We start from the raw sequence: 14,487 nt of genomic DNA on the forward strand, positions 1-14,487 counted from the left end.
CTTCAAGAATCTGAAAGTCGAAAGGGGACAAGGAGCTGCTGCCTGGAAGTGGGCACGTGACCCGGCGTCACTTTCCCGCGATCCTTAGGACGCGCGCACGACGCCTTCCAACTTTTCCCTTGCAACCTCGATCTGGTCGCGACCAACGACTTTCTGCGCCATAGTCGGCAAATCCATTGCGCTGAGCTCCGCGAATCTTTATCGCCAGCCAGAAGCGCAGATTTGTAATGTGGCTCCTAGAGACCGACGGCATTGTGCTACAGGGTATTATCCAAAATCACCCCACCCATTGCAGAATGCGACACACAGCTAACGTGATGACCACAGGCCGACGGCTCTGGCTCCGACCTGGCAAACGATATCTCTTCGGCCGGACTGCGTCGGAACGTATGCGTGCCCTATCTACGACCAAAACCGAACCACATCGCTGACAGACGCAGCTGGACAGCTTGCGATCTCCCACAAGACCATCTCACGCAAACACCTGACGATTGAGGTCGGCGCCGTGCCCGATGGCAATAGCGTATGCTCTTGCGCCCGACTAATAGGCGCTTAGTTGCTGACCAGCTACACAGCAAGACCTATCGAGCCGATCGGCAGTCACAATCGAGGACTTGGGCACCAAGACCGGGACGACCGTGGACGGACACAAATACAAGGGCGAAAAGCGTGTCGTCACCGAACATGCGGTCGAGATAAAAATGGGCGGCTGCCCTGACATGTTCCGGTACGAAGAATGCCGTTTCAATCCATGGGGCCTCTACTGACTACATGCTAGTCTATCGTGGCACCCTGTAGTGCTAACCTTTAGCTTCTCAAGCCGAGAACTGCAAGCCGACCCCTTCTCACGATTGCGTGCCGAACTCGAACAGCTTGACGTCAAGCTGGCAGCGGACTACAACATCCAACATACTACGCACGTGGTCACAAAAAAGCGCAATACTTCGAAAGGCCTGCAGGCTCTAATCAACGGAAGGTACATCGTTGCCGACTCGTTCGTCGATGAGATTATCACAGCAGGAGTGCACCCTGTAAGTGGTGATGGTACAGCGGCATCTGCACTGGAAGATGACTTTGACGGGAGCTGGCCGGATCCGTTGGAACATCTGCCCCCTCGTGGCGGTGAACCTGTGGAGCGGCCACCATCCGCCTACGCACCAAATGAAAGCCGTCAGGATATCTTTGAGGGTTACACCTTCATCTTCTACGACAAGGGTCAGTTCAACACTTTGTTGGCGCCAATTACGAACGGCAAAGGCAAAGCACTATACACTCATGTGGACCCGAACTCAACAACAGTCGATGACTTTATTCTCTACGTCAAAACTGAAGCAGGTGAGAAGGGCCTTGGGTCCTTCGAAGATGGCAGCGAAGGGCGCGGGGTGGTTGTTGTCCGATTCGTCCCCAGTAAAGGTGATGCAGTGGACTGGTACGCCGATTTCTTTACTCAGGTCTCCCTCCGCTTGGACCACAGACCCATTGAGCAGAACGAGTTCCTCGAGGCTATCCTTATCAATGATGCCAGCATCCTGCGTCGGCCTTTGGAAGTCGACCCTACTCAAGGACCTTTGAGTACAACACACCAACAGCAGGTGAACACCGATTCCGGCTCAATGGAGGTTGATCAGCCGGCGACTTCACAACGCGCCCAAGAGTCATCCCTAGCTTCTAAAACGGCTGCTGCAAGGAGCCGAGTGCGGAGAGCAGCAACAAGGCGGTTTGCCGGTTTTGATGCTGATGATGACGAAGAGACAATGACCCCATCGGTGACCGAAAGCGTCCCAGTCAATGCCTCAGTCAATGACGACCCTGACGAAGGCTTGTTTGTATCCCAAGAAGTGCCTCAGCTAGATGAAAATCCGGAATCGTTGCAAGAGGCGACCAATAGAAGACCTCAGAGGAAGCGTCCTGCGGCTCAAGACGACAACATTGAGGATATCATTCCAACTGCCGCAGCAGTGAAACGACGACGGATTGCTGCCGGCGAGGAAGCGGTCCCCCGTCAGAAATCACCCGAAGCTCCGAAAGCCCCTGAGCCCAAGGCCGTACCCAAAGCTAAGAAGATCAAAAAAGAGATTGACGTCCTCGACGTCGCTCGCCAACAGCGTGAAGAGATGGAGGCTCGCGCCAAGGCAGAAAAGGAAGACCTCGCCAATCTACCCGACGACGTCGACCTAAGTGAAATCCGCCGACTGCAAATCGTTGAAGAGATGCCTATCCGTCAACCAACAGCAAACAGTAGTCACGATCAAGATGCCGAGAACGGTAGATGGGATCCGCGGTGGAATGGACGGAAGAACTTCAAGCGCTTCAGACCACGCGGCGAACTCACGGGACGTCCTCCGCAGAAGGTCATTGTACCCCTGACGCAGGTAAAGACGAAGGAGTTCGGCATTGGAGACGATTACTGGCTCGAAGACAGCCAGAGCAGGAAGAAGGGCAACGAGAGTCAGAAGAGCGGGACGAACCAAACCGAGTCCGCTGCGCCACCAGGTTCTCGGCCCGCGTCACGGCAGCAGCGCATTGTCCTCAGCGACGACAGTGAGGATGATCAAGCAATGCCCGACACTGAACCCGAGCCTGAACCCGAATCAGAACCAGAGCCAACACCGGCGTCCCAGACGAGGAGTAACCGCGCGGCGATGACACAATCGACCAACACCACCCAGAGCCAGTCACAGAGGCAGACGCGGGGCAAGAGGGCGGCGCCCGCCCCGGCCAAGGAGCCTCCTGCAAAGAAGTCTCGGCCATCCCGGAAGGCCATTGAAGTTGCGGATAGTGACGACAGCGACGATGAGCTCAAGTTCAAGTTTGGCCGCAGACGATGACGGGGAACGCTGGTGTCGATGACGATTATGATGTATGACTGCATTCGCTATGAGCGTTACTTCTATTGTGGGGGTATCTCTCTATCCGGATTTGCATGCAGGCGGCTCAGCCCGTTGAATACACCCTTTGCTCCCGCAACATGTACGTGCCTCTCAGAACCTGTGAAATATGTGACTCGAACCCATGCAAAAAAATCCTCAGTCCATCTCGTCCATCGCACTAGGCTTGGAACCCTCGTCCTCCTCGACCAAAAGTCCAACAAGACACGCCGAAAGCATGGTCTCGTAGTTGACCCACGGATGAATCTCTCCAAACAACTTGGTCCCGTCCCGTCCAGCGCCCTCAACAGCTCGGGCACGCCGGCCGGGTGGTACGGCAGGTACGGCGTGATGTTGTAGACCCTTCCGCCCAGCGCCATCCACGCGTCCTTGCCCTTGCGCCCCGTCATCGTCTTCAGCATCGAGGGCGTGACCTTAAGGTACGGCGTCTCGGCGGGGAGGTTCCGCAGGTCGGCGTTGGGGCCCGAGATGCGCGCCCAGTCGAGCGGGGAGTGGCCCGGCGTCAGGATCACTTTGCGGCTTGGTTTGGGGGCTTTCGCGGAGTGCGTCGGCGGCGGCGCCAAGGACGAGCCGAGGCTCGAATTTGCCGAGGGGCCGCGGTTGGGCACAGGGCCACGGGCACGTTGCGGGGAGTTGGCGGCCGGAAACGCGGCAAGGCGCGGGGGGACTGGGCCGCGGGGGGCCGAGGGCGGCGGCATCATGTTGATGTTTGATGACGGTGCCGGCGGAGGGGCATGCTTCCTCTTCCGGGGGCAGCTGCGGTGGCGGAAGGGAACAAGGCTGTCGAAGGGCCTTGGGAGGGTTCTTCGAGGTTGAAGGACGGGACTGGCGCTGCGGGGGCGGAGGGCCTCGCCTTTGGCGTTGTTTGCTCCTCGGCCTCGGGCACGGTGATTACCGGGGTAGGTGTAGGATTCGGGGAGGAGCGGCGGATGATTGGCGGCGGAGGAGGAGGCATCGCAGCGCGGTCTTGGACGAGCTTTGGCGGGGCGGGCGCCGGTGCCGCAACGGGGCCTTCGGGGAAGTTGAACGTCGGCGGCGGTGGCGGCGCATCGCGGGGTTGGTGCTCCTCTGTCGAGGGCTCGGGTGCTTTCCCGTTCTGCTCCGTCGCTTCATCTCCGGGCGCGAGGGACTTGGGCCTCTGCGAGGGCGGCAGGGCAGGCGGGGGCTTTGCGTGCCGCCACGTCAAGAGGAAGGGCGGCATGAAGGGATGTATCCATGGTGGGGGCGCGACGATGACCCAGACGACGGAGGCGAGGATGATGGAGACGCCGATGTAGCCCATGGCAGCCGGGTGATGGCCGTTATGGTCGTGGAATTGTCGGGGTGGAGTGCAAAGAGCGGAGGTTGTGTTGAGGCGGACGCTGGGAGTTGGGAGCTGGAAGATGCCGATGTCGAGGTTATGCCTTTGGGAGAGATGGGATTCTTTGTCAGCGTTTCTTTGGGCGTGCAACGGCGTCTCGACATTCCGAACCCGCTGAGTGGTTCAAGCTCGGCCTTAGCAGCGGCGGGCTGCTCAGCGACAGGGGTGCACGGGGTTCACTGGCGGGGTTCGAGGGCTGGCGGAATGACGCGCTAAGAGCCTTGAAGGAGTTTGAGAAAGCGTGGTGACAGTCGCTGCTGGCAGCGAGGGAAAATGGCGAAAGAGGGAACGGACGGGGTACGTATCGATGCACGCTAGTCGCCTGAGCCGGGCAACCAGCCAGACCCCCGGGACACGGGAAGGGGAAAAATAGTAAACGAGATGGATCCCGGTAACCAAAACAAAAATAAGGCAAGAAAAAAAAAGGAAAAAAGGCCTAAGATTATCGCAAGATGAAATGTCACCACCGGCCCGCTGGACGGTTTGTGAGCCACTCACACCCAACCATGCAATGCACCACTGCGCGCACCTAGCACTCCCGTAAGGCGCGCCAGGATTGGGTACCGAGGCAGGGTGGGTTCTTGTGCAGCTCTTGTTCAGATGCAGACTCGACGCATGAATAAACAATGCCAATCGAGATGAAGGATGGGGAAAAAAAGACGGCGGAACGGACAACACGACACGACGGCCAAACAGAACGACGAACGAGAGGGCGCGCACAAAATTTAGAATAGAACCGTGAACCGTGTTTTCCTTGGCCCCCGTATTATCCGTCCAGGCGACGAGCCAGCCAGCGGCCAAGTCCAGCAGCGGATGGGGGGAGACGGGAGAGGGGCTCTTGATGAAGACCAACGATGTCATTTCGCGTGTCCGCCCGGGCATCGTCGCCCGTCTATCTCTCTGTGATGGTTGAATGACATTCCTCGACTCCCGCGCCTTCTTTTGCACTTTCCCCTCCTTCATCTAGACCGCGTCTCTTTTGGATCGCAGCTCTCGACGCGCCTATCCTCTTTTTTTTGTTTCACGCAGACCACCTGGGAGGCAGGTGTCTCACACACCAACCAGCATCGCTCTTGTTGATCGCCTTTTTGCATGTTTCAATCGGGGGCCGATGTTTTATGTTGAAGGGTCGAACTCGTTTGAGAGACATCGGCACGAGACAAGACGCAACGACGACGCCGCCAGAGACGAGACCATCGCCGCCTGCGGGATTCGTACCGTAGTGTAGTGTAGATACACGCTCGTGGCCGACCACCTCGTCCGTCCCTCACCGAGCCAACTCTCACCGCTGCTGCGTACGGAGCAGCAGGATCTAGCGACATTCGACCCCTCGAACCGGAATTGCAGGCTCTCCAATAGCCCTCGGAAATCCCAGAAAGACCCTCTCGACCCCCACTGTAACCGGTCACACTTGGAAATTGGCCTTGCGCAAGGGGCGGAGACGCTGTCTCTTTTTCTTCTTCAGGGCAGGTTTATTGCCAGAGGTTCCAAGGGACGTCGCACAAGCACTGCTCAAAGGGGGGTTGGACGACAGCCCGCAGCAGCCAGGGACGCTTCAGGGACAGCCAGGGATACCCGGGTTCATCCAATGTGGGTTTTCCCGGCCATGCTCCAGCACCCACAAGTACCGGTCCTCGCGCCACCACCTCAGAATTGCGGTACTCCCAGGGAAGGTACTTTCCTCGTTCCCTTTTTCCCACTTAGCCTTTTTAGCACCTGCAGGTGGGCGGTTGCAGCAGCAGCAGCAGCAGCAGCACAGACGGTCGGCGCAGGTCCCAGGACTGAGACGCCCCCCAAAATGCGCTCGCTCACCTCCGTCGGTGGTGTTGGAGGCGCCGGCATCAACAACAGCAACAGGAATACGCCGTCCAGATGCGACAATCTGTCGACTGTATCTGGTGCCTCGACTTCTTCACCAAGACCTGATCTGGCATCTAAGTCACCGCCGCCGCCGCCACATCCCACCACCTCCACCATCATCACCCGCCCCCAGCAGAACAAGCTGCATCCCCAAAAACATCTCCTCCAGAAGCCGCCGCCCGACTCGTCCCGACCAAGGCGGAACATCAGGCCATCCATTTCACCCGCCATCCGCAACCCCGCCACATCTGCTCATCAGACGCAGTCAACATCGGCCACTGCAGCAGCAACATCCAACTCTGCGTCAACTTCGTCCTCGTCTTCGCCGGCTGCCGCAGCCGTCACCGCCGCTGCCAGTCGCAAACCCGTGGCGGCCCAGCCTCGAACCACAAATAATCCCACCTCGACTAATAGCACCAAGCCTGCCGCCGATCTGCCACCTACCGCCGCCGCTGCCACTGGCCCACCAACGACAACCGGGCCCAGACGCATCACAGCTGCATCCACTACCACCAAAACAACCACCACCACCTCCTCCTCCAACTCCAACCCAAACACAACAACATCGTCACCTTCACCTCCCACGACATCAACACCGACACCGGCACCGCCAGCACCACGACCCTCATCCGCCGCCTCGAGACGACAGCAGCCCGCCCTGTCCTCCAGCTTGCGCACACCCCTCCGCAACCGAGACCAAAATGTCCTGAACCCCTCTCGCCCTATCAACGCCGCGCGAGCGAAGCCGTCGCCCACCCCGTCACCCACATCCTCAGCGTTCGCTTCCGCATCCTCTACACCCACCATGCCCCCCTACGAGAAAGGGGCAGCACAACTACCCGCCAGCCCGCCATGCCTTCCCTCAGCGCAAAGGCAATGGGCCGAACTCCCCTGACCCCCAAAGTCGCTGCAAAACCCTCGCCCGCCGTGACCCCCTTGGGTCGTCGCCGCAACGATAATCCCAATAATAACAACCACCACCCGCTCCCCCACACAAACGGCGGAGGCGCCAGGGACGACCTGACGAGCCCGGCTCCCTTCCTGGCCGCAACCAACGTCACCCCTCGGTCGGGCAGTCGCCAGAGCCGTGTCAACAGTGCAAACACGACCCCGAACGGCACCCCGAACCCGGACAGAAATGAGTGGGATCACCAACCGACACTCGAGCCCCCGAGGCGCCAGGTCGTCACCTTCAGCCCGCCCTCCAGCGTCGGCAGTCGGAACGACGCACCCGAATCCAAATTCTTCTATGCCAGTGAGGCGAAGCCTTCCCAGCCGGCTCCCCAGCCGAAAGCCCAGCCAAAACCTATGGCTCCTGCCCAGCGAGGCTCGACCTTTATGTACGCCAATGGCAGCGCAGTCGAGACGAGCAGGCCAACATCCCCCGGCGTCGGGTTTACACCAGTGCTGGCACCGTCGCTCGCACCATCCCTCTCCCCATCTCTTGCCCCGACCGCGGAACCGCCGTCGAGCAAGTTCTTCTATGCGAATGGAGCCCCTAATCTACAGCCCGGGTTCCGTCCAGCCTCTGCAGCTTCAGGGACCGGGTCGGTCGCCTCGGGGTCCAGCAGGCTGCACAGGACATCAGCAGGCTCGGCGAGTGGCTTCCAAATGGCACAGCGGCCCCTTTCGCCGAACAAGCCAGCCCAAGCTCCGACGTCTGCGCCGTTACTGAAGAGCAACAGTATGCCTCCCCATACTGTCGGCCGATCACAGATGACAAGTCCGCCGCCACTCGTAGCATCACACAAGCGTCGGACGAGCACCGATACGGTTTCGCAAGTGGCTAGCTACGTTGGGGCAGAGGCCCCAGCAACGGACGCCATGATCATGTCCAGATTCATGGCCTCACAAACGTCGACTCCCTCCGAGATGCCTTCCCCGACAGCACCGAGCTTCTTCCCCCAGCAGCCGATCACTATTGCGTCGATAATACAGGCGGCGGACGATCTGGAGGACGAGGACGAGGACGAGGACTCGGCTGACGAGTCCAAGGACTTGGACGACCCCCACAGCCCGACCAAGTCGTCGCCCGGCGACCCCTTGAACGACATGGTCCTCAACGCGAGAAGAGAGCGCAAGGTGCAGGATTTGGAGATCACCAACGCTTCGTTGGAAGCCATCAACAGGTCCTTGGAGAGACAGCTACGGAAACAGACGGCAGAATTGAGGAGATACAAGAGGCTGTCACGCTCGGGGCGCCTGTCAGCTCCTACCTCTGCGGCATCCAGCCGCGTATCTTCAGAAACCCAGCCTGGGGGTCTCGGCATCGATGGGCTGGACTTGTCGGACCTCAGTGAAGATGAGGCGGAGGACGACTTGGAAGAGATGGACGATTCAATGTTTGAGTCGTCTGAACTGTCCGAGACGGACTCGACATCACACGCAAGTCCCAGGCAGGACACGGATCGGTACGTACGCCGCCGTACTCGGGACGAGAAGCGCCTGAGGCTGGATCTTTCCAAGCACAGGGAGCTGCTTGTCGACAGCCAAAAGATCAACCAGAGCATCAAGAGATGCTTGAACTGGACGGAGGAGCTCATCAAGGAGGGCAAGAAGGCTCTCGAGTACAACGTCCGCCCCAGCGACGTGGAGCTGCCTCCACGGGTCCTCCGCCCGGCGTATCTGGAGGAGGACGAGGGGCGGGGCCAGAGGAACGAGTTCTCGGTCTCATTACCAAGCAGCCCGGTAGAATCCACGAGGAGTCTTTCGCCGCATTGGAGCAAGGAGCCGCAGGACCGCGATAGCGGAATCGAGCTGCCTGCAGACAGCAGATGATGACCCGAAGAAATACACCATTACGACATAATCTTTCAGCAGACCGGATCTCCCGTCGCGGCCCGGACGTTGCGGCGGCATCGCACAACATCACCACTCACGGAACACACCCAATTTTTTTTTTTTTTATTACAAAACAAGTCTTCTTTTTCTTTTCTTTTCTGCATGGCACGGGGAACAAACTCGGATCAGGATGAGTCGGAACTACGGCGTTTCTCTTTTGTGTGACAATCGGGCCTTTGAGGAAGAAGGGAAGGCAAACCCACCATCGGCGAGGCATCGTCGCCCCCTTTTCAGAAAGGGAAAGGGAGGGGGGGCCTGCGACACTGCTTTATTCTTTTCCGATTCTCCTTTGTTGCACTATTTTTGTGTACCAACAGATACCCCAAAGCACTTACATATAAACAACGGAACATATTGGGCGGCCGAATGGGATCCATGGCGCCTCGGTCGCGCTTGGCTTGGTTCGGGATGTGTTGAACTCTGCAACGAGCAGAGCACGAAAATCAGACAGAGGAAGAGCGAGGGAGGGGTCAGTGGTTGATGGCGAGCCGATTTGTATTATACCAAATCAAGTCAACAAGGCCAGTGAAGAGCTGGCGATGATCTAAAACTCTGTGCATCTCTGCAACTTGTGACTAGATGGGCCGCTCAACCCCTCGCAACTACGCAACTACGCAACTACTCTGGTTGGCGCCGGCCGTGGACGTCGACGTTTGTCATCCAACCCGATTACAACTTGGAGGCTGTAGGTTTTTGTCCACAGGTGCAGCCTTTCGCGAGACCTGCCAAAGGGATGAACATCTTTTTTTGTCGCCCCCTATGTCAGCCTCCAGGGTACCACTCAACGGTCTTACAGCAAAGTGGGTAAGGCGAGCAAAGTCACCCCCACCAAGCGAGAACCCCTATTCCTGCCGGCATTGACCGCGTTCTAGACATGGGACGAACCGAGAAACCCCCCTGTGTGAGACTTGGGACCGCCACTATGGCGTAGCAGGCACCGCGCATGGCGTCGAGGATGGCGAGGGCAGAGGGTGGCGGCGAACGGACATGTCAAACGTGGTGGGGGGGTGGTATGTGGTTGGGTTGTGTCTGCGTCTCCTGGATGGCATTTTCCAATGATTGTCCCGTTGGCCAGGGGAGAACTGGAGGTCATGCACCTCCCCCGGCGCGTATGATTGTTTGCTTGCGGTCGAAAGATGGATGGCCGTTCTTTGCCACACTTGAACTGGTGTCATGCTATGCGGGCTTGTGAGCAGGACCTTCACCTCCCAAGAGCCCATGCAATCAATCCATTGCGAATACAACGACGCCGGAACGCCTGGGCGAGAACGAGCGGAGAGGCGCAGCTTTGCCGGCATTTACTGCCCTGGGCCTTTCGTTCTTTGCCCCGGCTCTGTTTGTCGTGGTGATGGCAAGATGAAGCGCGTATGCAAGATGAGAAAGTCTCTGGGACCCGGCCGGGGCCTTCGTTGCTTAGCATGACGTGGCGATCTTATCCACCCTCTCTCCAGTGGCCGCAGCCGACGCTGAAAGGGGGTCGTCTCCCTTCAGGGCACGGCTGTACAAGCGACTCTCCTGAGGCCGGAGACGGGTTCAACACGGCGGTGAATGGTGACCAGGTAAACCGACCATCGGACGCCTATATTCGACTCCCACAATATGATCTACCCATTGAGATCCAACGTTTCCTCGGAACGGCAAGCGCCTCCTTTCCGTCACGGGAGGCTTCTGCAGGGCCTCGGCGCCGTCTTCGCGCCCTTCTTCGCGCCCTTCTTCGTGACCGGCTCAAAAGCATGGCCGAGGCTGAGGACGCAAGTGGCTCTCCAGGCCCCTTCGTCGTGTCGATCTTCTCGTGTACTGCAGGGTTGTCGCAAGGATGGGCAACGCGGTTGCAGATCTGCACAGGGCCTGTCCATCGAGCCCCGGTCGGAACGCCTATGCGTAATTGCGACTTCCTCTCTCAGTTGAATGCCCCCGTCTCTTTACCTGGCGCTCTGGGGAGTACTCAGAGTTGTGGACGCGAAGAATGGAGGACGGCCAAGACAGCCGTCCCTCATGGCGCTGTCTGTCTGGCGTCGGGTTGACGTCTCATAACCGCGTACCAGATGTGAGAACAGCTCGCGCAGGAACGCCATGAAACTGCCAAGGTCCGCGGCTGAACGATGCCGCAAGCCACGGTTGCTGCAAAGTATGAAGCTGGCTGTTTCCACGAATCTGACGTACATCAACAAACTGCCTCGATCGGTGGCGGCCGACGGAAGCCCGGGAATCCTTCGCCTCCCCACGTTCAGCACGCAGCGGACCAAGTAGTAGGAACTCTTTGTGAGGCCTCCAGCCCGCGGGCGACTCGGTCGTCTTCCATGGAAACGGGGAGGGCTTCACGCCGCGAGGCACGTCGTTCGTTTCTGCGCCGTCTAACTAGACGCGGAATGTGCCACACGTGGGCGCCAATGGTGGTGGGGGGCCGTCAGCAGCTTGACCAAACCGGCGCCCGACACCCCGCCAAGCACATGTCAGGGGAGAGAAAAAGGTAAAGACTGTATGGCAAAACCAAGAAAAAAACTGCATCACCGCAAAACTGCAAAAAACGAAACCACAAATAATAGCTTCAGACGTTGATATGCCTCGTGGCGGAATCGAACCGCCGATCTTCTCATGTCACTAGGGTACTAGTGAGACGCTATACCACTTAGCCAACAAGGCGTTGTGTACAGGACCACGTCTCGGGACTCAAGGACCACCGTCTTGCGGGCCTCGTGGACGACGGTCCCCACCGGAGCCGTAGACGCAGTAGACCAGCGGTGGCCGTTGAAGCTGCTTCCAACAATGTCTTTCTGGGTTTCTTGTTGCAGTCTTGCTTGTGCAGCGGTGGTTATTTGGCCCGGATCTCTTAGAGGGAGAACGACGTTCGGGTCCTCGCGGAATCATATTCCGTGGACATCGTTTCTACCGCCCTGAAAGTTTCCGTAAAAGAACACGATGCGCTCCGAGCATCGGAGTCTACGGTTTCGACATTTTCATCGTCTGCATCTACTTTCCTAGATTACGAGGGGGCAAAGCTGGTCTCAGGGACCGCGGCTTGCTACCGACTCGGAATTCTGGATAGGCCTGAGCTACATCCTTTTGTAACCTATGTCAAGGGAGATTCGTGACAACAAAACTGTCTTTGAGACGAGTAGATGGAAGCTGGAGTTTGGTCTGGCACGGAAATAGTCACGAATAATGCGTCCTCTACTGAGCTTCCGCGTCAAGTCCTCGACCCCTCAGAGGCCCAGCCAGAAACGTGATATCGTTGAAAGCGGACAGCAAGAGCGCGGCAGGCCCCTCCGGACACAATGGACCCAAGGGTTCAACGTAAGGAATACCTTGTATTCGCCGATGATAATCAGCCACTAAAAATGCCGAGGTGAGAGTGGATGGGCCCAACTCCAACAAACAAACAACCGTCAAGCCAGCCTCACCAAAATAAAAATAAAAAATAAAAAGTCCGTCTATCGCTCTTCAAGTTTAGACTAAAAAGTATTTCGTAAACGGGCCAAATTTGCCCCCCCGCCAACCCAGAGGAGAATTCAAGTCCAAAACGGAGTGTGGTATCTCGTTCGTGCGCAACAGTCCCCTTGCCCTTTTATGCCCCGTCCGTCGCCGTCTTGGGTGCACCGCTCTACGACTTCTCGGGCTTGGGGACGTTAGGCGCGTCCTCGGCCACCTCGGCCGACGGGTGCTTCTTGCCCTTCTTCTTGGACTCCTTGTCCTTCTTGATGGCCGCCTCGGCGACGAGCTGCTCAAAGACAAGGTAGTCTCCCTCCTCCTCGGGGGACCGTTGGGCCTGGGGTGACGAGTTAGTCTTTGGTTGGTCAAACGTGAATCCAGCGGGGACGTACCTTGGAAAAGATGTCACCAATGATGACCAGGGCCTCGGCGCGCTCGAGTCTCTTGGCCAGGGGGACCTTCTTGTCGTTCAGGACCGAGTCGCACACCTCGCGCAGCACGCTCTGGATCTCAAACTTGGAACCGCGCCATGCGGCGGTGAGGATCTTGCCCGTGACACGGCGCTCGTACTCGGCCTTGCGCTCCTCGGACCACTCCTCGCCGCCCTTCTCCTCCATACGCGCCATCTCCTCAATGGTCTGCTGCGCGTCAATGGCGGAGCTGATGGTGTTCCACGTCTCCTTCACAATCGTGCCCTTGTCCTTGACGCGGCTGAAGAAGCCGCCGATGCCCAGGAACTTCTGGCTTCGCAGCAGGGCCGTGGCCTTGGCGAGGTAGGTCTGGCCGATGGCGTGCAGGATGTCCAGGCCGAAGGACTCCATCTTCATGTTCTCCACCTCGAGACGGGTCTTTTCCTGGAAGGACTTGGTGACGTCGGGGCCCTTGTCGGTCTCGGTCCACACGCTTATTCTGTCGAGGAGCTTGCGGGCAAGGGTATCGACGCGCTCCTGTCGCACGCGGGCACGCTCCTTGTCGTAGGCGGCGAGCTGTTCGCGCTGCTCCTTTGTGAGGTTGCCCTTCTTCTTCTCCTTCTTGCGGAGCGACTCCTCCGACTCGGCGTTCGCTCCGACTTCGTCCGAGGGCCTGTCCATGAGGGCAGGCCGAAGGGGGATCTGGTGGCGCTTCGAGGTGCCGGACGGGCTCGGCGATGGCGTCCTCGCTTCGGCCGCGGAGGCAGCGGGCGCGCTGGCCGCGGCGGAGGCGGCAGGGGTGGCACCATCCTGTGCCTTGGGGGCTTCCTTCTCGTCTTCGACGACAACGGTCGGCGGGGGAGCGCTGGCGGCACCAGTCGCAGCGGTTGCGTCGGTCTTCCCCGCATCGGCGGCAGCTTTCGCGCTCTCCTTCTTGGCCTCCTCGGTGCCCGGGAACTCGCCGTCGGCAGCTTCCTCACCCTCGGCGCCCTCCTCGCCCTCCTGCATCGTGATGTCCATGGTCGCCGTCAGGTCCTTCATCAAGCTGATCTCACCGATCCAGTCGACAAAGGCGTCGCCGCCAAAGATGGATGTGAAGAACTCGGCGGGGTCGGCAAAGCCCTCGGAGGGCTTCGCGCTGTCCTTTCCATACTTGTCGTAGGCGGCGCGCAGGTCCTTGTCCGACAGGACCTGGTAGGCTTCGCCAATCTCTTGAAACTTTTCGTGGGCCGAGGGGTCGTTGGGGTTCTTGTCTGGGTCATGATGTCAGAGGTCTGCACGCAGGCAGCGGAAGCGAGGACCTTTGCTTACCCGGGTGGTGGACAATAGCCAACTTGCGGTAGGCCTTTTTGATTTCGATGTCTGTGGCGGTGGGCTGGACGCCGAGGGTGTCATAGTATGCCGTATCGACAACCATGGTCGCAAGTTATGGTGGGGGGTATCAGGTGGATGAAATCTTGTTGAAGGCGCAAACAGGTCGGTGCTGTAGGTGCAAAGGAGGAAAGTCAAAGTCCTCTACGGAAAAGTCGCGGGGTGCTGAGGGTAGGGATAGGTAGGAAAGTGATTCAGAGCAACAATCACAAGGAATCGACCGGGACGTGGTGGTGGTGTTGACTGCTGGCTGGGTAGCGGCGGCAGCCCACCTCAGCATTAATTTTGGGTGGATTTACGTTTTCGCGGTGTGCCCCGCCAAATTACG

General features: G+C 58.7%; 4 protein-coding genes and 1 non-coding gene across 5 annotated transcripts; 2 read left to right on the forward strand and 3 right to left on the reverse strand.

Moving 5' to 3' along the window:
• Positions 1–317: 317 nt before the first annotated feature.
• Positions 318–2,828, forward strand: ColSpa_01680 (uncharacterized protein; the record flags this gene model as incomplete). The annotated part of the gene is made up of 4 exons (XM_049267892.1): positions 318–387; positions 435–523; positions 576–727; positions 821–2,828. 4 exons carry the CDS (start codon positions 318–320, stop codon positions 2,826–2,828), a joined length of 2,319 nt encoding a protein of 772 aa, XP_049123849.1.
• A 198-nt stretch (positions 2,829–3,026) lies between these two features.
• ColSpa_01681 (cytochrome b5 reductase 4) lies at positions 3,027–3,589 on the reverse strand (the record flags this gene model as incomplete). Its single annotated transcript, XM_049267893.1, is given in 2 exon segments — positions 3,027–3,136; positions 3,148–3,589. 2 exon segments carry the CDS (start codon positions 3,587–3,589, stop codon positions 3,027–3,029), a joined length of 552 nt encoding a protein of 183 aa, XP_049123850.1.
• A 2,457-nt stretch (positions 3,590–6,046) lies between these two features.
• ColSpa_01682 (uncharacterized protein) lies at positions 6,047–8,886 on the forward strand (the record flags this gene model as incomplete). The annotated part of the gene is made up of 2 exons (XM_049267894.1): positions 6,047–6,475; positions 6,523–8,886. The coding sequence occupies 2 exons, from the start codon at positions 6,047–6,049 to the stop codon at positions 8,884–8,886; spliced, it is 2,793 nt and encodes a 930-aa protein (XP_049123851.1).
• A 2,624-nt stretch (positions 8,887–11,510) lies between these two features.
• ColSpa_tRNA_055 lies at positions 11,511–11,592 on the reverse strand. Its single transcript is given in 2 exon segments — positions 11,511–11,546; positions 11,557–11,592. It is a non-coding gene; the product is annotated as a tRNA-Thr (tRNA).
• Positions 11,593–12,550: 958 nt separating this feature from the next.
• On the reverse strand, positions 12,551–14,205 carry ColSpa_01683 (putative J domain-containing protein; the record flags this gene model as incomplete). The annotated part of the gene is made up of 3 exons (XM_049267895.1): positions 12,551–12,715; positions 12,771–14,041; positions 14,100–14,205. The coding sequence occupies 3 exons, from the start codon at positions 14,203–14,205 to the stop codon at positions 12,551–12,553; spliced, it is 1,542 nt and encodes a 513-aa protein (XP_049123852.1).
• Positions 14,206–14,487: the final 282 nt, after the last annotated feature.

Source organism: Colletotrichum spaethianum, assembly GCF_022836535.1.
Source record: "Colletotrichum spaethianum MAFF 239500 DNA, contig03, whole genome shotgun sequence".
NCBI lineage: Eukaryota > Fungi > Ascomycota > Sordariomycetes > Glomerellales > Glomerellaceae > Colletotrichum > Colletotrichum spaethianum.